Raw genomic sequence first — 26,125 nt, forward strand, 5'->3', positions numbered from 1 at the left:
CTATTGTCAAAACAGCAGAAGATAGAAGGTTGATACAAGGAATAGTGTTAATTCAACTATGTAAATATGCAGGCATTTTGTATTCAAGCCATAATAATATATCCTAGTTTTAGAAGATTAGGAATGTTTTCTTGAACAGGTGTCAGAAATGAGCTCTGTGGCATCTGATTAAATTATGCAAAGAGGGGGGAAAAAGTACTTTCCCTACATGGGAAGTATTTGGAACAAACAAACAGCTGCAGAAAGCTGGGCTATGGTGTGAACAAAGAAGAGCTGGGGCACTAAGCATTCAGGGGGCCAGGTGAAAGATGAGGCTGCAAAAGTAGGCAGGCCCTGCAACTCTATTTTAAGAGTAACGACAGCCCCTAGATTTTTTAAAAAAACCTGGTGGTGGGAATAGGTTGGGGGTAGATGGGAAAGAAGGGAATGGTTTTAAATTTGCATTTTGGAAAGATCATTCTGGCTATATTGAAGGATAATTTAGAGTGGGTAAACAAAACTTTTTTAATTTTTGGGGTAAGCAAAGAATATGGTAATGATGGTAGAAATGGATAAAAGCACATACATTTGAGAGATTTATTCTGTTAAACTGACAGGATTTGGTGACAGATTGCATTGGAGAGATAAGAGTTAGAGAGGTCTCATGACCTATGTTTTTACTGATTAGATCTTCAAGCTTCAGAAAGAACTCAGTAGCCTTGCTATTATAGAATATACCCGTTATTTATTTTTTTGGGGGGCACACTGACCAGGTCAAGAGGAAAGATTGAGATACTACAGTTTAGGAACAGTTCAGCCAAATAATCTCTACAGTGAAGTTTACAAGTCCTTCTCACAAAGATAGTGCTTTTTAGTTTTCCAAATATTAGCAGAACACCAAAGGTCACCAGACATTTGAGGAATGCTTCCATGAAAAATAGAGTCAGAACAAATAGGGTAAAATGAACTCAGAAGAATGTAGATATTATAGGACAGTGCAGGGATAAAAAGAAAACTTAAAAATATACACACAATAACACCTAAGAGAAGTTAATATATCCATGAAACTATAGAGGCCATGAGGAAAAAAAATTAAGAAAAAAGAGAAACTTAAAATTTACTGAAAGAATCAGAAGACAAATTGGAGAAATCTCCTTCTAGCTTGTTGCAATAGTTTCTAACTGATAACCATGCTGTTGCCCTTTTGGGGGCTGTAGTATTTTCTCATTTCAACAACTAAAATGACCCCAAAACTTTGTCACTGTTCTGCTCAAAACCTGATATTAGTTCTCCTTTAAGAATTAAAGCCAGAGTTTTTGGAATAATCTATTAGTCCTTCCCTCACCTCATCTGATTGTCTATTTCCTCTTTATTCTTATTTCCTACTAGAGGCCCGGGGCACGAAATTCATGCATGGGTTTGGGGGAGGGGTGTGTCCCTCAGCCTAGCCTGGGACCCTTCCACTCTGGGACCCCTCGGGGGATGACCGACTGCTGGTTTAGGCCCAATCCCTCAGTAAATTTTTGTTGAACAAATAAATTTCAGAAAGCACTGAGGAAAGATTTTCAACAAAAATTTTGATATAACTATGTTTGTATTTGATAAGGGGGACAAGGAGCTTAATAGAACTAACTTGTTCTAGAACATAAGAATTCAGTAGATCAAGAAATAAGAGTTAATGCATGTAATATTCCTATATGGAGGTAAAAACAGAAGAACTAGTTTTTCCTCTTCTACCTAATCAACTTAAGCACTCTCACATACAGATTCTTTCTCCAGATTAATGAATAAAAAGTTTAATGAGTATCTTATATAATAAAAGGCTAATATGCAAATTGTCCCCTCGGGAGTTTGACCGAGTGGGAATTTGACCACTTGCTATGATGTGCACTGACTGCTGGGGGCAGTGCAGAAGGAAGGAAGGAAGGCTCTGGCTGGCAATCAGAAAGCCTCGATCGGCTCTAATCGCTGGCCAGGCCTAAGGACCCTACCCTTCTATGAATTTTGTGCACCAGTCCTCTAGTTTGTAAATAAGAATTCATCCTATAGACTCTGTAATGTTTAAGATTTATTATTCATAGTTTGATGGTGAGTAAGAAAATTGTTTCTATTTAGTGAAATAACTTCTTACCTATCTGTTTTTGTTTTTCCTTCTGAGATGAACAGTTAAGTTTTAGGACTCTAAGTAACTATACTTTTTAAAAAGAGTTGTTAGCTTCATGATTTTAAATTTGGGTGCCAAAGTGTCTACACTAATAAAAGAGAAATATGCATATTGACCATGACTCCATGACACCAACAAATCAGGAGGGAATATGCAAATTAGCAGGACACAGATGGTGGTGGTCCCGCACCCCAGCTGCTCCAGGTGCGGAGTGGCCAGGTGGGGCAGAATGCCTGCTATGAGGAGGAGGTTGGGGGTGGAGGGAGCTACTGGAGTGGCACTCCAGCCGGAGCGAAGTGGAGACTCTGGCCGGAGTGAGAAGCCTGCTGACTCCAGCTGGAGTCAGCGAAGACTCTGGCTGGAGCGAAGGCCTGGGTCCCAGGTGCTGGAGGAAAACAGGTGCTGGCAGCCAGTTGCATGAATCTTCATGCAATGGGCTTCTAGTTTACTTAATAAAGTTTTTTCATACTTGAAATGCCCAGTGGCTCAGGACTTAACTTTTTAATTTTATTGGAATCCTCTTCATGATCCATGAAAACTCACTGAACACATTTTGTAGGAATAGAAGAGGTTTTTTACAATTCAGTTTTATTTGAAAATCAATGGTAAAAATAAATAATAAAATTTTATGAACAGATTGTAAAACTTCAGTCATCTATAACTGTATTTTACCTTCTTTAAGTGTTTAAGTTCAACTACCATGTTTTATAAATCATCTTAGTTTTCTATCTCACACAGTGATCTTTTTAAAAAAAAAATATTTTTTTATTGACTATAGAGAGAAAGGGAGAGGGAGATAGAAATATCAATGATGAGCCGGGACCGGTTTGGCTCAATGGATAGAGCATCGGCTTGGGGACTGAAGGGTCCCGGGTTCGATTCTGGTCAAGGGCATGTACCTTGGTTGTGGGCATATCCCCAGTAGGGGGTGTGCAAGAGGCAGCTGATTGATGACTCTCTCTCATCGATGTGTCTAGCTCTCTATCTCTCTCCCTTTCTCTCTGTATAAAAATCAATAAAAATATATTTTTTAAAAAAAAAGAAATATCAATGATGAAAGAGAATCATTAATTGGCTGCCTCCTGCATGCCCCATACTGAGGACTGAGCCCGCAACCTGGGCCTGTGCCCTGACCAGAAATCAAACCTTGACCTCCTGGTTCATAGGTTGACACTCAACCACTGAGTCAAGCCCGCTAGGCCAAAGTGATCATTTTTTTTCTCATCAAGCATCTGTATCTGTGAAACAACTAAACTGATATTGTACTGTTTGACATAAGTATCTTAGGAATTATGGTTGAAAGAAATTCTTATAAGTTACTAGTGGTCCAGCACACGAATTTCATGCATTGGGGGAGGGGGGTGTCACCCCACAGCCCAGCCTGCACCCTCTCCAATCTGGGACCCTTCAGGAGGTGTCCTGGAATGCTGGCTCCTAATTGCTCACCTGCCTGCCTGCCTGCCTGCCTGGTCGCCCCTAACTGCCCCCCGCTGCCAGCCAGGTCGCCCCTAATTGCCCCTCTCTGCTGGCTTGGTTACCCCTAACTGCTCTCCTTCACCAGCCTGGTTGCCCCTCACTGCCCTACCCCTCAACAGCCTAATCACCCTCAACTGTACCTGGTCACACCGCCTTGTTGCCTCTTACTACCCCCTCTCCCCCTGCCAGCCTGGTCACCTCCAACTGCCCCCCTCTGCCAGCCTGGTTGTCCCTAACTGTCCCCCCTGCTGGCCTGGTCGCCGCCAACTGCACCTCCTTCCCCCCCCCCAACCCCCCCGCCCCCGCTGGCCTGGTTGACCCCAACTACCCCTCTGCCGGCCTCATCACCCCTCATGGCTCCCCTGCTGGCCTGGTCGCCCTGCACAACCTGCTTGTTCAGTCATTTGGTCGTCCCTCACTAACCCCCCTGCGGCCTGGTCATCCCACACAGCCTGCTTGTTCAGTCGTTTGGCTGTCCCTCACTAACCCCTCTGTGGCCTGTTCATAGGCAGCCATCTTGTGAGGGCGTGATGGTCAATTTCACATTACTTCTTTATTATATAGGATAGGATTCTGTATAAATGGGAGTTTTATATTTATTATTGAGGGGAAATGGCACAGAATTTAACTGCAGGGACCTTATAGGAAGTCAGAGTTATCAAGCACAGGTATCTCACAGAAACCTTTAAAAAGAGGATATAGGTGAGGTAAAAAGCAGTAGGTACATGAACCTGTTCAAAGAAGGGAACTTTATTTCTATTGTAGGTGGGAAAATTTTCAAGCAGGCCATCTGAGCTATGGCAGAATAAAACTTCAGATCTGTACACTGGGAGGGAGAGTGCCCTGTTGAGCATGGGCAGTGTCTTCAGAAATTGTTCCATGGTGCTTTTGATAGGTTTAGTGAAAAACTTGCAAACCTACTGCATAAGTTAAAGAAATTATTTTGGGTCAAAAATGCTTAAAGAATCTAAAACCTATATTTATCTGTTTTGAATTGCCTTCCCTTTTTTGTCTTCATTTTTTACATTTCGGTTTTAAGAATAAATTATTTGCATCACTTTTGTAATTTCCTTTTGAATTGGAATTAATTATGAGATTTTTTTTATGCAAACTCAAGATGAGGACTTTAGATTTTGAAAGTATAAACATGATATTAATAGTAACATAATTATATGTATAAAGTGATAGGCAAACTAGATTTGCCTTTTTTATTATGCCTTTGAATCTCAGTGTGGGGTCACAGCGGCTGATCCAATATGAAACTAGTTGGAACCTACCTCTTGCATCTAGTTTCATCTTCAGAAGATCAGTGACTAATTTCCTTGGTAATCTGGTTCAGACTTTCTTTTGAAGTTGGGTAGATGAGTTTTCATCTTTTTTTGTTCTCTTTTATGGTTATAAAAGAACTCTTTGTAAGTGTGTGCAGAGTGTCACCTTTGACCTTTCCTATGATAAAGCAGATTTTCCTTTTAGGTAAGAACACATGAGAACACACTACTATTTAAATGCAAAAATATATAAAGAAACAGAATTGAAAGTGAAGGAGAAACAAAACATTTAACTGTTCCTTAGTGAGCTGACTGTTCTTACTGTGGTATCTATTACTGGGAGTCTGAATAGAGTTCTTTTCTGTACTGCTCTTTGGTGTAACATTAGGAAGACTACTGCTAGTGTTAGAAATCTTTTTTTAGGCGTTTAAAAATTAGACACTTCTATTTTACCATGAATACATTTTAAATAAAGTAAGCACAGTTTTAAGGAAATGAAGTGAAATGATGCTTTATAGGTTTTACTTGATATAAAGAAAATTCACCTCTATTTTTATTAGGTAAAAGTCATATGAATTGGAAAACAAATTCACAGTCGAGCATTTTATAATAGAGTTTTCCTATATATTAATGCATGTTAGTCATTTGTGTTAGCTAAGTTTTAGTTTCTTCATATGTTTAGATTTCATGCCTTCTCTACTACAAAAAACTAATTTAAGAAGCTAAAGTACTTGTTTTTATAGCTTAAATAATAAATTTGTCATGTGCCTTTTAAAACCTATCTTCAAACCTAAAATAGCAACTTCAGACAAAGGACCCTACCATTAATCTTCCGTTTCCTGAACTACTTGTAAAGTTTGGGTAGAAGTCTACACAGACTAACTATTTTCAGTAATTGAATTATTAAAAACTTGTGAATTTTTACCCACAAATTGTTTCCTAACTACTTAGTAAACCATCATTAGATATCTAGGATTATGCCAGTGATTATCATGGTAAGACAAACTATTTTCATTTCTAGTTATTATAATGAGAAAGCGTCAATATGTGGTATACTCTTGACTCCTTAAAGTGAAAATCAATTGCATTTATTAATTGCTCTTTTCTACTATTTTGAGTGCCCTCAGGCACCTATTTCTGTATCTGGTTTTTATAAGTTTTCTCTTAGTTATCGCAATCAGGTCAGTGATGTCATCCTGCTTACTGCAAGTAGTTTCTCCCTTTGAGTTTGTTTCTTATAATTTTTTTGTTATAGTAGAACTCAAATAATTGTGTAAACAAGGTAAAATATCATTGATAGAAGGGCCTAAAGATGTTCTGTCTTGAGTCAAGTTTGTGAGTTTTAATTAGAATCAGTATTGATAAGTTCACACCTCTAGTACTCTTTCTTTAATTGATAAAAATAATTGTAGCAAATAGAGTTGATTGCTCTATTTGTAGGGCAAAAGGACTCACATAATATACTTAATATTTGATAGTGTTAACAGTTTATGGTTTTTGTATGTTTTATCCTCAGCCCAGAATGTGCTGATCAAAGACCTGCTCAGCACTCATGGTCCAGCCTTGACATTTTTCATGTAATGACTGCTGATTCTCTTTCTCCCTTCTTGCTCCTATTCTTTCTTCCAGTTTCTTACCATCTTGTGATCAGTAGTACTACCCGGTTCATCTGTTTTCCACAGGACTTAGTATAGTAAACATTAGGCATTGTGCTAAGTACTGTTGAAATGCAGAGATTAATAATACATTGTAATAGTTTACTGCTTACATTTACTGAGTGCTTTCTATGTGTCAGACACTAAATATTTTTCATGAATTCCTCATTTAGTCCTGAAAGCCACCCTCTGAGGTAAATACCATTTTCATCTACATTTTATAGTCTGGTGCCAGTGAAAAATAACATCTCCACTTATATACTAGTGAGTACTATGGCCAGGCTTTAAGCTCAAATCTTCTGACTCCTGATCTTTTAACTACTTCTATCCCTTAGGAAACAAAAATTAAGTCATTTTATTAGGGTGGAATAGAGACTGGAGGAGGGAAAGGTGGGTACAGAGGAGATAGATGATACTTGAATTAAAGAACATGATAACTTTTAGGTTAGGAAAAAGATGAAGCAAAAAGACGAGAGATGTGGAATGTGAAAGTTCATACTACATGTGGAGAATAGTAATTGATTCAGTATGGCTAAACCATATTGGTTGTGCTAGAAGATTAAGATGGAAACAGGTTGGGATCAGATAGAGGACTAGATAAAATAATCATTTATTCTCAAACCATCTTCACTATACTATGTTTGTGTGTGTATATTGATATGAAAAGCTAAACATGGATATTCAAGGTATGAATGTGAAGCGTATTCATAGAAGTAGAAAACCTTAATGAACTGTAAGAACTTCCCTGTAATCTACACTAATAAAAGAGAAAAATGCTAATTGACCGTATCTTCTGCTATGCCCACAATCAGAATGAGTACGCAAAATTAAATTAATGCAACAAAGATGGCAGTTAATTTGCATACACTGACGAAGGGAGGGGTGAAGACTGTAAGACAGCTTAGAAGGAGGAGGGAGGAAAACAGAAAGCAAGGTGTCTTCCAGAGAGAAAGCGCGGGCCGAGCAGGCAGCAGCGGTGGTGGTGTGACAACTGTGGCCGCTTGCAGGAATCTTCCTGTAACGGGCTCCTAGTGCTATTATAAAATTTAAGAATATTAGAAATTTGAATACTGTGACTATTTTTCCCCACAGACAAAACTTATTTAAAATAGTGGAAAAGGTTGTAAGACTTGTGGGGGTGGGGAGGTAGGGTTTCTCACTTTCCATTAATAATAATCCAAACCTACAAAATGTACATTACTAGTATTGTCTAGGCTAGTACAATTTCAAATTTTTTAGGCATTCATTTTCATATGAAACATGTGAAGTCCACATATGTGGAGTTTCCTCTTATGCAGCTTGTATTGTTAAAGCCAATGTTGGTGAGTAGCATGAGGGAAGAGGCAATAGGAAAAAGAGGCCAACCAGGGAAAGGAAGAGCAGATATAATGCATGTGAAAGAGCAAAATAAAGCTCCCGCCAGAACATTGTTTCATTTCTTTTTGATAGCTTTCGGAATAACAACGGTAAAATTTCAGGAGTTTACATAGTATTGTTTAAGAAGGGGGCAATGAGAGCAGTTTACCCCAGGGAGGAGGAAGTTGTGTAGATTTGCCTGCATCTGATGATGATTAAAAGAGAATTTGATAAAGTCAGCTTCGTTATATTTAAATTCTCTGCAAACGGTGCACTCTCTTTGCGCCTATACTGGGTCACAGCGGCTTCCATCAAACTCCCCTCTTCAAACACATGCACCAAAGCTTATTTCTCTCTTAATTTACATGTTGGCTGCAGGTGTGCTCCATGTGCTTTCGTGCTAAGACCTGGACTGAAGGAGCAGCCTCTGACAGGAATGTATGGTCCTGGCAGAGGGGGAAGGAAAGGATACCTGGGAAAATCACAGATGGCACTAAAACTTCTAGGAGCTAGCATGATGTCACTTCTGCTTACATTTCTCTGGCCAAAAGAAGTTACCGGGCCAAATCTGGTATCAGTGGACCCAGGAAGTAAACTCCTCCTTCCCCCACAGAGAGGTACTTCAGGCCCCAGAGCAGTGATATGTAAATCTTTCAAGGAAGGGAGGTGCAAGGAATCTAGATCAATAATACCATTTATCACCATGGGTTGCTTTGTGTTCAGGTGATTTAACAAAGTTTAAATTAATTCAAATGATATAAAGCATCTTTACTAGAAATAAGGAGGAATTTTCTATCAGGTTGCTTTTTATACCAGTGATTATATAATGCTAACTTTTAACATTAAAAAAAAGTCAGATAGCCTGGCTGGCATCGCTCAATGGTTGAATGCGGACCTATGAACCAGAAGGTCATGGTTTGATTCGTGGACGGTGTACATGCCTGGGTTGTGGACTTGATCCTCAGTCGGGGTGTGTAGGAGGCAGCTGATTAATGATTCTCTCTCATCATTGATGTTTCTATTTCTCTCTCCCTCTCTGAAATCAATACAAATAAATAAATAAATAAATAAATAGTAAAATAAAAGTCAGATATTTTTCTTGAATGTGTTTATATGTGTTTGTATGCCCAGAGAGTAATAGTTTATGTAAACTGTTTTCTTAATGAAATACAGTCATTAAAAAGCTAATAACTTTTCCTTGCCCAGTTCTTCATATAAAGGAGAGAACACAGAAAGTAATTCTAGATGTATAGGGAAGTCATTATAAAGGCTGGAAGGATTGTAAAGTGGATGCTGTAGGCCTTAGAGATGAATTCTCTGATGGAAATCAATTGAGAAAGGCTGGAAGGATTGTTAAAGTGAGTTATACAGCTATGGTAATAGGAAGAAAAAGAAGTCCGTTAGTTTTAGTAATTATAATGATTATGGTAAATCATTTTGTTGGAGGCTTTTCTACCTACTTCCTTATTTCCACTTGTACATCTAGAGTTTATGTTTTTATGGAGAAAGAACCTTGAAGGGCTTTGCTTTATATTCTTTACCCTTACTTCTCTGCTGATAGAACACAAATTGATGCACACAGCAATGGGCTGTTGTGGAGATAGCCTGGGACTTTTGCACATTATTTGGCAAATAATGGAAAAGTAAGAAAAAAACCACTGTCCTACTTACTTTGAATTGATGGCATTAACTGAATTCTGTGTCTGACATTGGCACTGAAGAGCATGATATATTTGAGAACATTTGGTAATGTTTAAAACCATCTGTTTGATATGGTTATATGGTTCCCAAATTACTTTTACAAGTATAGTTAGTGAGTAAAAAGTCAAAATGAAACAATTATAAAGTGATTTAGTAAAATTTTACTTACCCGTATTTTCCGGTGTATAAGACAACTTTTGAAACGAAAAAATGTCAATTGAAAATCGGGGGCAAAAGACGAAAATTGCACAAAAATTACCTGCAGATCTTGACGGCAAAGTAAGTCTTTTCTTTGAAGTGGGGGTAGTCTTATACAGCAAATATAGGCCTAAACCTATGTATTAACCTTAAAATTAGGGGGTTGTCTTAAACGCCGGAAAATACGGTAATGCTTAAAGGTAAATTATATACCAGTTAACTTTATTTTTTTGGAAGAGCTCCTAATAGCAACATAAAATGTCTGCAAGCCAAAATGTAATTTATATATGTGTGATCATTCCTAAAGTTAGATAAGGCTCTCAGAAGTTTTTTTGATTACTCATGACAGCAGATTGCTCTTGATAATGATGAAAAGTATAATGAATAAACTTTAAAAATCTTCCCAGTAGTGAATTACTTATACCTAGCCAACAAACTGAATACAAACCTTGCTTGTATTTCAATAGGTGTTTAGAAGGTTAGCTAGTATTTCCACATTTTAAAAGGTTTATGGTGAACAGTGAATAATTATACTGATAGTATAGAGAGAGCTACATGGAAAAGAGATATTTGTTTCATGACTATAGGTAATTAGATAGTCCCATTACAGCTTGGGTTTTTTCCCCTTCCCTTCTCTTCTCTAGCTCTTTGCCAATGTAGGAAAGTTGGCCAAGGCTAGATAATTTTAAAAGCTGTATTGTCTAGCAATCCCTATTGACCAGTAAATTGACTGATTTGAAATTGTTTGTTCTAGCATTCCCCCGATAAAAGCTTCTGATTATATTTGAATAATTTGGAGAACTACTTAGTATAACAATAATTTTGGTGATAAGTCAGAGTTTAAATAGCTAAGTAAAAGTGTTTAAATATTTGACTCCTATGTTAGGATATTTTCCTCGTTAGGAACCTAAAAGAGTTTCAGATACAATACATATTGAAAATTTCTTCTAAGTACTGCAATTAGTGATTAAAAATAGAAAATGCTAAAAGCATCCTTGCTGACTTAGATAACTTGGATTACATAATTGGAATCTTTATTTATAGCCCAACAGGTTTGTTTTTTTGTTTGTTTGTTTTTAGGGTGGGGGGGTTAATGTATGTTTAACTTTTTTTTTTTTTTAAGAAGGTAGTTTTCTTAAGATAATTTTATTAACATTCATGGAAACAAGCATATAGTACCATATTTTTCTCTCTCTTCTATTAGACTGTGACCATAAACATATAGACTGGATCATTCTCTACCATCTGATAAGCTTGACAGTATTTAAAACATTATGGGTGTGTGGATAGTTATATGGTGGAAATATATAAAATATGTAATCTAAAAGTTCTCGCTGTGTTAAGCCTTGAAAGTGGGAAATGGGAAGGATAGGATACTCTTCTTACTGTTTTTCACATTTACACAGTTAATACATGAAAATTTTATTTTATTTCATCCTTTATAAATTACTTTATATGCAGTGAGAAAAATAATAGCAGTTATATTTTCACTAAAATATTTTGCTTTAGATTGCAAAGGACTCTCTCAATTGAATGGAATTTTATACTTGTTGTTCAATCATACTATGTAAATATGAAACATTTAATACTAATTTATCACCAAATTTGCTACATGGATCATTCTGCTACAGATCTTTAAACTAGAAACCTTGTTCAGATGTGCTTAAATAAAATAAATTGGTAAAATTCAGGGCTATAATTTGTAATTTTAAATCAAATTAGAAAGTAAAAGTTCAATATTAAACACTTTAATGGGAATAGAAGGTGGTTGGTTTTGTAGCTTTTTAAATTTCATCTGCAAACATTTAAATAAGCTTTAATTAAGAGATCATTTTCTATAGTAATCTAAAGTACTAAAATAAGCTACACAATAATCAATTTTGAAGACTACTGTTGTTGATATGTGGATGAAAACTTTTGGAATGTGTTTATTAGAATTCACTGTAATCTTTTCTTTGAAATGCCGTACTTATTTTTCTTTTCCCTTCCCTTCATCCCTGAAATATAAACAGACCTTAAAGTAAGTAGTAGATTAAGAACAGTTAATTCCTAAGGAGTTTAGTAAATAGCTATTAGTATATCACTAAGACCAAAGGAGCAAAGCAAGGTGTCTTTTTAATCATTTAATAGACAATTTACTTTGTTAGTAATGACAGTTATAGTTGACTAGAGGCCCAGTGCACAAAACTTGTCCCTTAGCCTAGCCTTCACCTATCCAACCTGGGATCCCTCTCACAATCCAGGACTGCTGGCTCCCAACTGCTCACCTGCCTGCCTTCCTTCCTGATTGCATCTAACTGCTTCTGCCTGCCAGCCTGATCCCATGCCAGCCTGATTAATGCCTAACTGCTTCCCTGCCAGTCTGATTGTCCCTAACTGTCCTCCCCTGCAAGCCTGGTCACCCCTAACTGCCCTCCCCTGCAGGCTCCTGATTGGCTGGTAGGCATGGCTTGTGGGTGTAGTGGAGGTAAGGTCAATTTACATATTACTCTTTTATTAGATAGGATAGTTTTATGATGTGGAACCTGACCAATACTTTGTACTTTGGGAGGAAAAAATGAATTTCTGTTTAAATAGTTCACATATAGATTTTTTTGTGTTTCCTCACATGCCGGTTTATTTCAAACTTCTAAACTTCAACCAATAAGTTTTCTAAAAAAATTTTTTTGGAAATACTCAATTCTGATGTTTTTGAAATAATCTACTTTCATCTAGCTCAGTATCTTACTGGTTGGCTCTCAACCCTAATCTTTCCTAGTGCACAAATCTGAGTTCTACTAGCCTATTAGAAGCATACAACTGGAAATTATGACATTTTCATCCTATGTCAGGCATTAAGATAACTCTATAAATGTCTAACCACTAAGCTGTATACCTGAAATTAATATAAAATAACATTGAATGTCAACTGTAATTGAAAAAAAAAAAAATACCCCTATGTGCTCTACTTGGATGTTTAACCATCACCTCCAGACTCTGAATGTTCAAAATAAAATTCATTCTTTCATTAAAGCTGATTTTTCTTCCTAACTACTCTTTTTATCACTCAATTCAATGTCCTCTTCAATTCTTTCGGTTCCTCCACATGCTATGCTATATGCAAATCTCCCTGCCTTTTGCAATTCTATTCCTTCTAGTTAGAATTTTCTCCTTCAGATGAGAGCCAAATACTTCTTTATAAAACCTGTTAAAACATCTTTTTATCCCCAGATGTATCCAAAAGAAGGTTATGTTTAATAACTGTTGGAGCATTTGGAGAAGACATATAATTTATTGTTTAAATTGTGGGTCAGTAAACCATGGACCACAGGCCAAATCAAGCCACTAATTACAGAAAAAAAAAAGTGCACACACTCCTTGCTCTAAATGAGCATTTGTTAAACCATGGTCCATCAGTTTTGCCCAAGTTTCAAGTATCAGTCCAGCATATATAGCCTATTCAAATAAGAATACTAGCATGTTTGCTTAAAGCCTAAGATTTTTATATATTCATAAACAGAGCAAGAGATATGTGGTGAACTTCTCATTAAGTCTACTTTAATTCCTTTCTACATTTAGCATATTGTATTTTTAATTTGTACTACTTGGAACCTAGAGACAAGGCATTAGGTAGTTGACTTAAATTTTTTTTTGTCCTGCATTTTCTGAAATCTTTAATGCTGGAACATTTGATATAAACCTTTTTTGTGTGGCTAAAACTGGAATCTTCCTTATTCGCCTAACTTTATAAACATTAATAATTTCTTATAATTTCACTCTACAAGGATAATATTTCAATTATATTCTCTGCTACCTCTTTTCTCAAAAAGATTTTTCACTTTTATTGGTCAAGAAAAACAATATTCCTTTTCCCTCTATTTAGATAATAGTATTAAGTAATATTTTAAAAATTCGAAAGTGATGTTTGAAAACTCATTTCAGTCTTTTCCTTATCACTCACTGGTAACAAAGGAAGGCTGAAATGCAACAGATGATGAAAAGAATGAATGATTGTAGGCTCATCTTGTATCCCTCTACATTCCCTTTTGCATAAAATCTCATGCACAGCTGTATACCTTCTCCACAGCCAGAATTTCAGTTACAGTGTTCATCCACAAATTACGACAGTCTTTTAAAGAGAAAAATTGAAAAAAGAAAGAAGTAGCAATGGAAATAGTTAAGGGACCTAAAGCTTATAGTGGAATAAATGTAGAAAATTTTGCAATTAAGGTTGGGAAGAGATAAAAGATACTAAATAATCCTATATAATATAGAGGTAATATGCAAATTGACCCTCATGACCTCACACAAGATGGCTGCCACAAGATGGCTGGCAGAGGAGGATAGCTGGGGTGATCAGGCCAGCAGGGGAGGGCAGTTGAGGAGAGGACCAGGCCTGTAGGAGAGGGCAGTTAGGGGCAACCAGGCCTTCAGGGGAAGGCATTTTGGGGGACCAGGCCTTCAGGGGAGGGCATTTGGGGGGGACCAGACCTTCAGGGGAGGGCAGTTGGGGGGACCAGGCCTGCAGGGGAGGGCAGTTGGGGATTACTGGTTTGGCAGGGCAGGGCAATTGGGGGTTACTGGGCCAGCAGGGAAGGGCAGTTAGAGGTGATCGGGCTGGCAGGGGAACAGTTAGGTGACGATCAGGGTGGCATGGGAATGGTTAGAGGGTGATTAGGCTGGCATGCAGGTGAGTGGTTGGGATCTAGCAGTCCCGGATTGTGAGGGGGATTTCCGACTGTGGGTTTATGGATTGGGCCTAAACTGGCAATTGGACATCCCCTGAGGGGTTCCAGATTGGAGAGGATGCATACTGGGCTGAGGGATACTGCCTCTTCCCCAGTGCATGGATTTTGTGCACCAGGCCTCTAATAACGATAATGATAATCCCAATATTACTAATTGCTCCCTAAAGCTGAGAGCTGATGCTGTAATACTAGCTTTGTTATAAAGTTAATTATAGAGTTAAGGTTATGTTCCTCATATATCAGAAAAAGGAAAGAGTTTTAAGGAATATTGTTCAGCCCTAGCTGGTTTGTCTCAGCAGATAGAGCATCAGCCTGCAGACTAAAGGGTCCTGGGTTCAATTCCGGTAAAGGCCCATCCCTGGGTTGTGGGCTTGATCCCCAGTCAGGGGCATGCAGGAGGCAGCCGATCAGTGATTCTCTCTCACCATTGATGTTTCTCTCTCTCCTTTCCTCTCTAAAATCAATAAAATATATATTTTAAAAAAGAAATATTATTCAAAATAGGTTAAATGAATAAACATAACTCAAGAATCTGGCAATATTTACCACAATTATAAATGAACTCTTCCTTTAACTTAGCAAGCTTACTCTATGCTTTGTCCTACAAATGCAAGCACGTGTATGAAATTACATGTTCAAGTTTATTTGGTGCAGTATTGTTTATAATAACAAAAGATTAGACACAGTACAAGTGTCCAGCAATAAAGGACTGGATCATAAAATCAGAAAGACATTGGAAGTTAGTTCAATGAAAACATGTCACTTGACTTGCTATTTTGTACAAAATAATATTGAAAATGCAGGAAAAGGAAACCCTAAAAGTTGCTATTAAGGGATGGCAAATGAGAAATAAATACACATGACCAGATCTTATTATGTTGTAAAATATACTTTATCTTTTAATACATAAAAAATGTGTAAGAGCTTGCATAGATTGCCTTGTTTTGTTCCCCATTTCCATTTAATTTATAATCCCATGTAAGCTGAACATGATATTATGGGTGCTCAGGCACATAGTCTCCTGGGTGAGAACTACTCTAATAGATTCTTACAGTTTGTTCCTTCATCTCTGAGGCAAAGGTGGGCTGACTAGGACAAAAGTTAATTACTACACTTTTTAAAAAAATATATTTTGTTGATTTTTTACAGAGAGGAAGGGAGAGAGAGAGCTAGAAACGTCGATGAGAGAGAATCGACCAGCTGCCTCTTGTACACCCCCTACTGGGGATGTGCTCGCAACCAACGTACATGCCCCTGACTGGAATCGAACCTGAGACCTTTCAGTCCGCAGACCGATGCTCTACCACTGAACCAAACCAGTTTTGGTTAATTACTACACTTTTAGTAAAAATTTATTCTTACAGAGGAATAGCATTTTAATTTGTATTTATTATTTGTAACCTACAACATCTTTAAAAAGATCCAAGATGGTAAATAGGGATACTTGAGAACTTGCTCTCTGATGAGGTTTGAACACAATTAGACAAAGCCTGAAACTAAAGCTGTGAATACAGGAAAACTTCTGGAGCCTAGAGTCTGGATTTATGTCAGTTAAGTAGTAGAATTTCCTAACAGTTTAAATATGTGTAATAAAGGTTTGTGAAGAATCCAAGATAACACTGAATACTGTGTTTATTTATCATCAATATATATAAAAGCCTAATATGCACAGTGTCCCCTTGGAAGTTCAAGCCGGAGAATGGGAGTTTGATCACTTGCTATGACAAGCACTGACCACCAGGGGGTGGCACAGAATGAAGGGAGGCCCCAGCTGGAGGCCCTGACCAGCAGCCTCTAGGGACCCTACTTGTGCACAACTTTTGTGCACTGGGAGTCTAGTAAATTATATTATGGATTACTGTGTAAAGAAATTAGTCATGAGAGAGAATAAGTTGTATGGGAAAAGATAATTTTGCCTTTCCAGTATTCCCTTGGAGTTAAGAAAATTTAAAATTCTGGACATGCAGAATTTAAGATTGTTGATCTATGGCTAGGTTTGATATATATAGCATGCTCCCTAAAGTAATAAATTTTAAATGCATTGCTATTTAATTGTTTCCTAGCATATACCTCTGGATTTAATTTTCAAATATTTGAAAACTAGACTATTTTAAAATTATATTTAATATTTCTTCTTGTTTGGACTATAATATAAAGCAAATGTATAAGTCATTAATTTTTGCAGACTGCATTTTATAGTAATTACCTATGTAATATTAGACTTTAAGTGTTTTTTATAAAGCTTTGCTTGCATGTCATTCTTATAACAGTTCTCTATAGTTGAAGAATTATTGCAATTTTTAAGGCCCAGAGAGTTTCATTTCTTTATCCTATCTTAATATTTGTTTTCTTTATTTTTAATGTCATGGTATTGTAATTAGTTAATAGCATGCTTTTTATCTTTTCAGGATATGGCTTTGGTTGCCCCTGAGGCTCCTTCAGAACAAGCCAGAAGAGTTTTTCAAACCTATGATCCAGAAGGTAAAAAAAGATTTTATTATTTTATTGAAAAATATGTTGACTTTGTGTTGCATATCTCTATATACTTGAAATAGGTTGATATTTACCTGAGTTTTAGTCACAAGAGTTGTTGGGTTGCATTTCTTCAACATTTTAAATGGAAAATGTGAAAATGGAAACAAAGGGGATAACCTAAGTGCTCATCAAGTTCTGACATGGTATGAGGTTTGCATGTTTCTCAGGGTATTGAATTATGGTTACTTGAATCTTCATTTCTTATACTCAGTGTCAAATGGGGATACCACTTTCTGAAAAAGCTCTTTGAAAAGTTAAGTGATGCTCATGCTTTTCCATTTATTTATTAAACGGCTCTTCCAGAATATTTTTAAGTAAGATATACCGTATTTTTCGGACCATAAGACGCACTTTTTCCCCCCCAGAAGTGGGGGGAAAAGTCCCTGCGTCTTATGGTCCAAATATAGCCTACACATATACTTTTAAAAAAAAAGTTTTTTTACTTGCCCGGCTCTGTGTGGTCTCTGTGTGCTTGCCCGGCTCTGTGTGCTTGCTGCAGCCACTGTCCATTCCTCCGTGCCCAGAGTGTCTGTCCCGCTCTGTAAACCCCGAGTGGTAGAGGAGTTCCCATGTATGGTAGTCAGCCTCCATGCCCTCGCTGCAGCCATATCTCCATGTCAGCCCAGGTGCGGTGTACGGTAACTGCGTAATCCAAACCGTAATCATCGCCTGTACCCCTTGCTGGCCCGTACTCCGTGCCCAGAAGAATGCCGTGTCTATTCCCCCAATCATTCCTCTCCGCCCTCTGTTGCCGTGCTTGACTACTGGGTAGGCGTACTGTAGATCTTAGCAGAACCTTTACCATAAATCTTCAACTTTATTCTAATTTATTACTGAAGTCTCTCGTTATTGTGTTTTACAGTACATTTTGTCTTTTGCTGACTGTATTTGTTAATAATGGTTCTAAATGGTTCTAAATGCTGCTGTCTACTTTACAGGGTTGATTACATGTGTTTATGACTGTGATGTTGGGTTTTAATGCACATAAAATATTTTAGGACACTATTTGTTTCAGAATCTTTTTTTCTTCATTTCCCTTCTCTAAAAACTGGTCTTATGGTCCGGTGCGTCTTATGGTTCGAAAAATACGGTAATTGACATTTAACAGTCTGTAAGTGCAAGTTATACAACATGTTGCTCTTACATACTTCTATACTGCAAAATCATTGCTATAGTAGTATTAGCTAACACCACTATAATATCACATAACAGTATTTCTTTTTTATAGTGAGAACAATTAAGTTCTATTCTCTTAGCAACTTTTGAAATTTATAAAACTGTATTGTTAACCATAATAACTATGCTGTGTATTAGTTCTCCAGAACTTATTTCTCTACTAGAGGCCCAGTGCACGTAATTTGTTCATTAGGGGGGTGGGTGTCTTTTTTTTGGGAGGGTTTGAGAAGGATTGGTATCAATATTTCTTTAAATGTTTGGCAGAATATGCCAGTGAGGCCATCTGTTCCTGGACACTTGTTGGTTGGAAGGTATTTGATAACTGATTCAGTCTTCTTACTAGCATATCTGTTCTTATTTCCTATTTCTTCATGTTTCAATTCGGGTAATTTGTGTGTTTCTAAGATTTGTTTGATTCTTCTAGATTGTCAGTTTTGTTGGTATGTAATTATTCATGGTACTCTCATGATTTTTGTGGTGTCAATTATATTGTATGCTCTTTCATTTCTGATTTTATTATTATAAATCTTCTTACTAGGTGAACCTAGCTAAAGGTTTATCAATTATATTTTTAAATCTAGCTCTTAAATTTCATTATTCTTTTTTTGTTGTCTATTTAGTCTCTATTCTATATATTTCTTTTCTGATCTTTGTTTTTTTCTTCTTTCTACTAATTTTGGATTCATTGTTTGTCTCTTTCTAGTTCCTTGACATAAATATCCCAACTTTATCCCTCAAAATAGAGAGTTTTGAATTTGATTATATATTCAACCAGTGAATTTTATATTTTTCGGGTTACTAATTTGTGTCCCTTTTTTTCAGCTTATAGAATTATTGTTAATATAGGGCAGGTCTCATTTTTATAAATATCCTCAGCTTTTGTTTGTCTCCAAAGTCTTTATGCTGCCTTCATTTCTGAATGACAACTTACCTGGATAGAGAATTCTTGGTTAACAATTATTTGTTTTGAACACTTTGAATATTTATTATTCCTGTCTCTCCAGGCCTGTAAGGTTTCTGCTGAGAAATCTGCTTGTAATTTTATCAAGATTCCCTTTTTTTGATGAATATTTTCTCTTTCTGCTTGCAAAATTCTCTTTTTGTCTTTGATGTGTGAGAGCTTGATAATGTCTTGGGATCTCTGTGTTGAATATCTTTGGGGATCTTTGAGTTTCCTATACTTGGATGGTCATATCTCTCCCCAGATTTGGGGTGTTTTTATTTATTATTGCTTTAAGTAAGTTTTCTGTTCCTTTATCCCTCTTTTCCAAGACTCCCATAATACAGATATGCTTATTCTCTGTGGTCCCCCACAGTTCATTTAGAGTTTCTTCACTCTTTATTTTTCATTGACTTAATAATATTCTGATATCTGCCCTCACAGATTCTTTCTTCTGCCTGATTGAGTCTGCTGTTCAAACTACCTATTGGGTTTTTTATTTCATTCCCTGTATTCTGAAGCTTGAGAATTTCTGTTTAGTTCTTTATTATGATTTTTATTTCTTTGTTAAACTTCTCATTTTGTTCATGTATTTGAAGACCATTGAGTTGTCCATATTTTTTCTCTTGAATCTCACTAAGCTTCTTTAAAATAACTACTTTGAAATCTCTTTTAAATAACTAGCAAATCTCCATTTCTTTAGGGTCTTTTTTGTGTGGGAAATTATAGTCTTCCTTTGGTGGTATCATGCCTCTTGCTTTTTTTTGTGTGTTTCTGATAAGTTTTCATTGATGTTTGAGTGCTTGAGGTTGCAGTCACATTTTATAGCTTTTTTGGACTGGCTTCAATGGGGAAAGTCTTTTACCTGGAGGTGGCTTCAGAGGTGCCAGCTGGGTGGGAATCAGCATCTTTGGTCTTGAGATAGCACAGTGGTGTAGCCATTGGATAGCTCCATTGGCTGAAGTTGACATTGGCTATCCTGCATGGAGCTTCTGTTGGTGGATACTTCAGAGACCCTGTGTAGCGCAGAGGCAGATAGGACTATTGGGATCCTCAGAAGTGAAAGTTGCTTGGGCCTTCCTGAGAGAATCCTTGGCTCCTGGCCTGACATGATGGCATAGAGCAGTTTCAGAGAGGTCCTGGAATCAGTTACATGCAGAACTATCACATTGACTGAGTCCCAAGGCTCAGGTGCACTTGATATGGCTTTGGACTGGTCTCTGGGGGGTGCATACATGCCCAGGTTTCCTATGGAACCAGGACTTGGGTCTCAGGGCCTCTCTCTGGCCAGCATGCAGGGATGCAGCAGTGGCACAGGTCTTGATATGATAAGTTGCAGTGGTATATTGGGGACCGAGGGCAGGATGCAGTAGGAGCACCCTGGAGGGGGGGGGGGGGAGGGTGGTCAAAGTCTCATCTCTGGCCCCAGTGGGGCAGTTGCAGGTCAGCAGCAGTATGACCCTAGTTGTAGTCTGCTAAGGCTACAGGTCTGGCCTTAGAGCAGTGGCAGCACAGCCCAACAGTGATGGTTCAGCTGCAGTCAGGTGGAGCTTGGGGCAGCAGACATTGTCCTGGTAATAGTGGGACAAAACCAAGATCTGGGGTCAGATGTGTGGCACAGAGCAATGCCAGCTCCCACTCAGGTATGGTGAGGTGCTGTGGTGCCCATCCCTGAGATCAGGGCACATCAGTGACTGGGTCCCCTGAAGGCAGGCGTCACTGCAGTTCAGTGCCAGCCTCTGTGGAGAGATGGGGGCTGAGGAGGGGGAAGGAGTAAGCTCTGGGTAGTCCCATCAGCTGGGACCGGCACTGGTGAAGGCTGAGATGATTTAGGTAACAAAAGTTGCTGTAACAAAGGGTTCTCCTTGTCCGGTTGTGGTGAACTTTTTCTGAGGGGATCCTTCCTGATGCCAACCTGCTCTTCACTGGGGATTGCGGTGGCACAGGTAATGTGTTTCCTGCACTTTTTTATGTGACCTTCCTTGATTTTTTAACTCTATAGGGTTTTTGCTACTTTTTTGTAGTCAGAGCTTTCTTTGAGCTGATTTTCTGCAATGTGTAGTTGTTTGTCCATTGGTGTGGTTTTTTTATTTTTTTGGTTTTTTTTTTTTTATGTAGGAAATAAGCACTGGGGTCTCCTAACCCCCCTTTTGCTGATATCACCCCTAGAATATTTTGGCAAAATGGATTGTGCCAGGAGGTTATGGAAAAATATTATAAATCATCTTTAGATTCTCTTTTGAGCTTGCATTTAGCTAGTCTACCTACTAACAAAGACACTTTTAAAAAGTTGATACATATATATTAGATATATATAATATATCTAATATCTAATATTTAATAACTATGATGTCCAGTGGTAGTTATGTTGCTTTGACACCTTTGCATTTGTGTACTAATTATAATATAACTAAAGTATTATAGCTGAGCCACTTTAAAACCACATCATACCTTGAATTCCATTGTAAATTACCATATAGAAATTAAAGTTGTTGGATCAGTGAAGTCCTTTGGAACTAAGAATGGACTCAATTATCTTTATGAATACACTTTATTCTATCTTAAAATAAAAAGCAGAAATAAAAAGTTCTGCTCTTTTCATTTCTGAAAATTTGACTCACAGAACTTCTAGGAATAGTCATGTGTCACTTAACAATGGGGATGCGTCCTGACAGTGTGTCATTAGAATATTTCTATTTTGTCCTTGTACAGACATCATAGAGTGTACTTACACAACCCTTATGGGATGGCCTGTCACTATAATTGTATATGCTGTACTTTCCTATGACTGGCAGGGCAGTGGGTTTGTTTATACCAGCCTCACCACAAGCAAGAGTAACCTGTTGTGCTATGATGTTAGGACAGCTACAACATCACTAGGCAATAGGAATTTTTCAGCTCCATTAAAATCTCTGGAACCACCAACGAATATGCTGTTACATGGCGCATGACAGTATGTCTATTCTCTTAATAGGAGTATAACTTTTAGTTCCTTTTAGGTCTATAAATCTGTTTTCTTATATATCAAATAAAAATAATGAGCCTATTTCTTAGAGTGAATCTGAAGATGAATAATGTGGAAAATACCCTGTCCAATGTTTAAAACAAGTAGGTATCTATAAATGTCAATTTCTCTCTCTCCACCTCAATTTCATTGGTGCTTGTATTGCTGATTTGACTTTGAGTTTTCTTCCACTATACTTTTTCCATAACTTAATACACAAACGTTTTATTTGCTCTTGAATTTAATAATCTTTTAAGTGCTAAATAACATTTCATTCTAAATCTTTAGATAGGAAATAAAAAAGACCACTAAATGAAATTAGCCTTAGAGTAAATCAGCAGCTTTGAGTTATTGCCATGTGAAGCACATTGAACTATATAATGGATGGTGACAAACTTACAGTCATTCTCTTGCCACTTTAAATCCTCTGATTAAAAAAAAAAAAGGGGAAAGAAAACCTGATCAATTTGGCTCAGTGGGTAGAGCATCAGCCTGCAGACTCAAGAGACCTGGGTTTGATTCCGGTCAAGGGCATGTCCCTTGGTTGTTGGCACATGCCCAATGGGGTGTGTGCAGGAGGCAACTGATCGATGTTTCTCTCTCATCGATGTTTCTGACACTATCTCTCTCCCTTCCTCTCTGTAAAAAAATTAATAAAATATATATATATTAAAAAAAAAAAAGAATTTCTGTTCCTAAATATATCTAATATATTTTGAGCTAAGGGTCAAACTTCTTCCTAAAGGATGGTTTTCAGAAACTATAACAAGTTAATATGAAAGTAAGATTGATGTTAATAGTGTTAAGATTTAAAAAAATCTTTTGATTATAATAAGCCTAGATTAGTCAGCAAGCTATCATGAAGACCTGAGGAAGGAAGAATTGCATTGGCAAATGAAAGCTAAAAGAGAAGATAGTGATATATATGTGTGTGTGTGTGTGTGTGTGTGTGTGTGTGTGTGTATACATATATGTACATATATATATACCAGTATATATAAAGTGATCTATACTAATAAAAGGGTAATATGCAAATTGGTCAGGATGCCCTCACAGTAACGACCAAACAGCAGGTTGTGTGGGACAACAAGACCGGCAGGGGGGTTGGCAAGGGACAACCAAATGACTGAACATCAGGCTGCGTGGGGCAACCAGCCTGGGAGGGGAGTTAGTGAGGGATGACCAAATGACTGAACAGTAGGCTACAGGGGGTGACCAAGCTGGAAGAGGGGGGCGGTGAGGGGTGACCAGGCCAGCAGGGGTGGCAGTGAGGGGCAAACAGGCTGGCAGGGCGGGGGGCAGTGAGGGGCAACCAGGCTGGCAGAGGGGGGCAGTTAGGGGCAATCAGGCAGGCAGGCAGGTGAGCAGTTAGGAACCAGTGGTCCCAGATTGTGAGGGGGATGTCCGACTGCTGGTTTGGGCTCAATACTGGATATTGGGCTTAAACCAGCAGTTGGACATCCCCAAGGGGTCCCGGATTGTAGAGGATGCAGGCTGGGCTGAGGGGACACACCCACTCCCCTGAGCATGAATTTCATGCATTAGGCCTCTAGTATATATAAAAAATAATTTGCTTGACTATTTAATGCTAGCGATTTATATGTATGAAATTGCCAGCAAAGTATTTGACATGAATGGAAAGACAGGGCAGAAGAAAAATAATTTGTAGTGTTTGTTAGAGGTTATTCAAATTTCATAAGTATATTTCAGAGAATGAGTTGAGCAGTTTCCTGTGGCATACTTTCTTAAGGATTTATTTAAGGTTATATGTGGTTGTTTTTTTTTTTTGTTTTTTTTTTTCCCCCCTGCCATCTCAAACTTTCTTTGAGATGCTCACTTTTTCTGTATATCATATTCTAAAGGAGAGTACCACTTTGCAATCCTATAAAGACATTTATAAGTGCTTGCTCTATTTCAGGACATGTTTTTACCCATACTAATATAAATTACAGTATGAGATATAAAAGCCTTCCAGAATGGAATATTCTGGAATAAGATGAAGTATTGCCATGTGATGGCATGATGGAAAAACTGTATATATTCCCAGAGTTTCCAGTCAGGTCTTAATAGTGCTGCTTAATATTTATTTGAAGTGAATGTCTAAGATATCAATATCAAGCATATTCTTATCCCACTATAACCACCATAGATGATTACAAAACCAAACATATGGTTTTCATGTCAACTGCCTTTAAAAAATATATATATTTTATTGATTTTATACAGAGAGGAAGGGAAAGAGATAGAAAGTTAGGAACGTAGATCAGCTGCCTCCTGCACACTCCTTACGGAGTATGTGCCCGCAACCAAGGTACGTGCCCTTGATCGGAATCAAACCTGGGACCCTTGAGTCCAAAGGCTGACACTCTAACCACTGAGCTAAACCAGTTAGGGCTGATCTGCCTTTTTAATTACCCCTACATTTGTGTCACTGGTGAAAAACAAATTTTTTTTTTAATTTTATTGATTTTTTTACAGAGAGGAAGAGAGAGGGATACAGAGTTAGAAATATCGATGAGAGAGAATCATCGATCAGCTGCCTCCTGCACTCCCCCCACTGGGGATGCGCCCGCAACCAAGGTACGTACATGCCCTTGACCAGAATCGAACCTGGGATCCTTCAGTCCTCAGGCCAATGCTCTATCCACTGAGCCAAACTGGTTTCAGCTCATTGGTGAAAATTTTAGAACTGAAATTAAAACTTAGTGAATGAATTTCTTGAGAAAGGAAACATTTAAGGAAATGATCAAAAGATCTTAGATGATAATAATTTATTGAATAAAGGCATAAAGAAATGCCTTCAGTGCAAGGAATATTTACAGATAGGAGACCTGAACTTCTTAAAAGCTAATGTTAGAACACTGATTTAAAAAAATCCATCAGGATGCAAACTAAGGTTTTAAAAGTAGGATACAATTGTCATAAATAATATGTTTGCTTTTTGCAAAATAAAAATTTTTAAATATTTTTTTTATTGAATTTAGAGAGGAAGGGAGAGGGAGAGAGAGATAGAAACATCAGTGAAGAGAGAGGATCACTGATTGGCTGCCTCCTACATGCCGCCTACTGGAGATCGAGCCGCCACTCAAGCATGTGCCCTTGATCAGAATCGCACCCGGGATCCTTCGATCTATAGGCGGACACTCTATCTACTAAGTCAAACCAGCTAGTGCTTAAAATTTTTTTTGATTATTAATAGATAGCAGGCTTGTACTATTCATTTTCTTCTACCAATTTACAAGAGAAGTTAGAATTTCTTATATTACCAATATAAAAGTATAACCAGTGGCAATTTTTCAGAATTGAGTCCTCATAGATATTGATACATATGAAAATAAATTTTGCATTTGTTCATCAGTTTATGTTCATTTTATTCCACAAGTGAGTGAGATCATATGATATTACCTTTCTCTGACTGGCTTATTTCGCTCAACATAATGCTCTCCAGGTCCATTCTGTACTTTTGCTGCTTCCCTTTTTACTGCCTTTCTTCATTGTGCTGTAGTGTTATCATCACTGTTTCTTTCATGCTATCTCTGCCATAGTTTTTCCAGTATCTTGCCACCATGTTTTGTTTGTTTTGCAGTTTTTCCATCACATGATAGAAGTGGTTCTCCAACACAGGCCATAAATTAATTACTCATTTCTTTTTGAACTTTATATGTTCAACTCACAAAACTTTTTTAAAAAAAACAAAACTATGGTGCCTGAACAGGTAGTTTCTTGAAACTTGCAGTGAGGACTAGCTTGAATAATTAAATTAACAAATGTTTTTGAGCAGATACTTGTTTCAGGCACTGTACGAGGCCCTGGACTTACGGAATCCCTGCCATCCAGGATTTCCTCACCTATTGGGAGCTAGCTAAGCAAAGCAGTAGTGATACCAAGGCAGAGAAACCAAGGAAAGCTGAAATATGAAAATATATTAATATATTAACTTTGCCTA

At 37.6% G+C, this 26,125-nt stretch overlaps 1 protein-coding gene across 5 annotated transcripts in view; it reads left to right on the top strand.

Annotated features, from left to right (window-relative positions):
* The window catches only part of MINDY3 (MINDY lysine 48 deubiquitinase 3), a 101,005-nt gene that overhangs the window by 58,849 nt on the left and 16,031 nt on the right, over nucleotides 1-26,125 (top strand). For all 5 annotated transcript variants that reach the window (XM_084876178.1, XM_084876176.1, XM_084876179.1 and 2 more), the window contains one exon: nucleotides 16,933-17,005. In XM_084876178.1, the coding sequence (XP_084732304.1) occupies nucleotides 16,933-17,005 (73 nt within the window). The remainder of the gene's footprint in view (nucleotides 1-16,932; nucleotides 17,006-26,125) is intronic.

Source organism: Pipistrellus hanaki, assembly GCF_964339955.1.
Source record: "Pipistrellus hanaki genome assembly, chromosome: 1".
Lineage (NCBI taxonomy): Eukaryota > Metazoa > Chordata > Mammalia > Chiroptera > Vespertilionidae > Pipistrellus > Pipistrellus hanaki.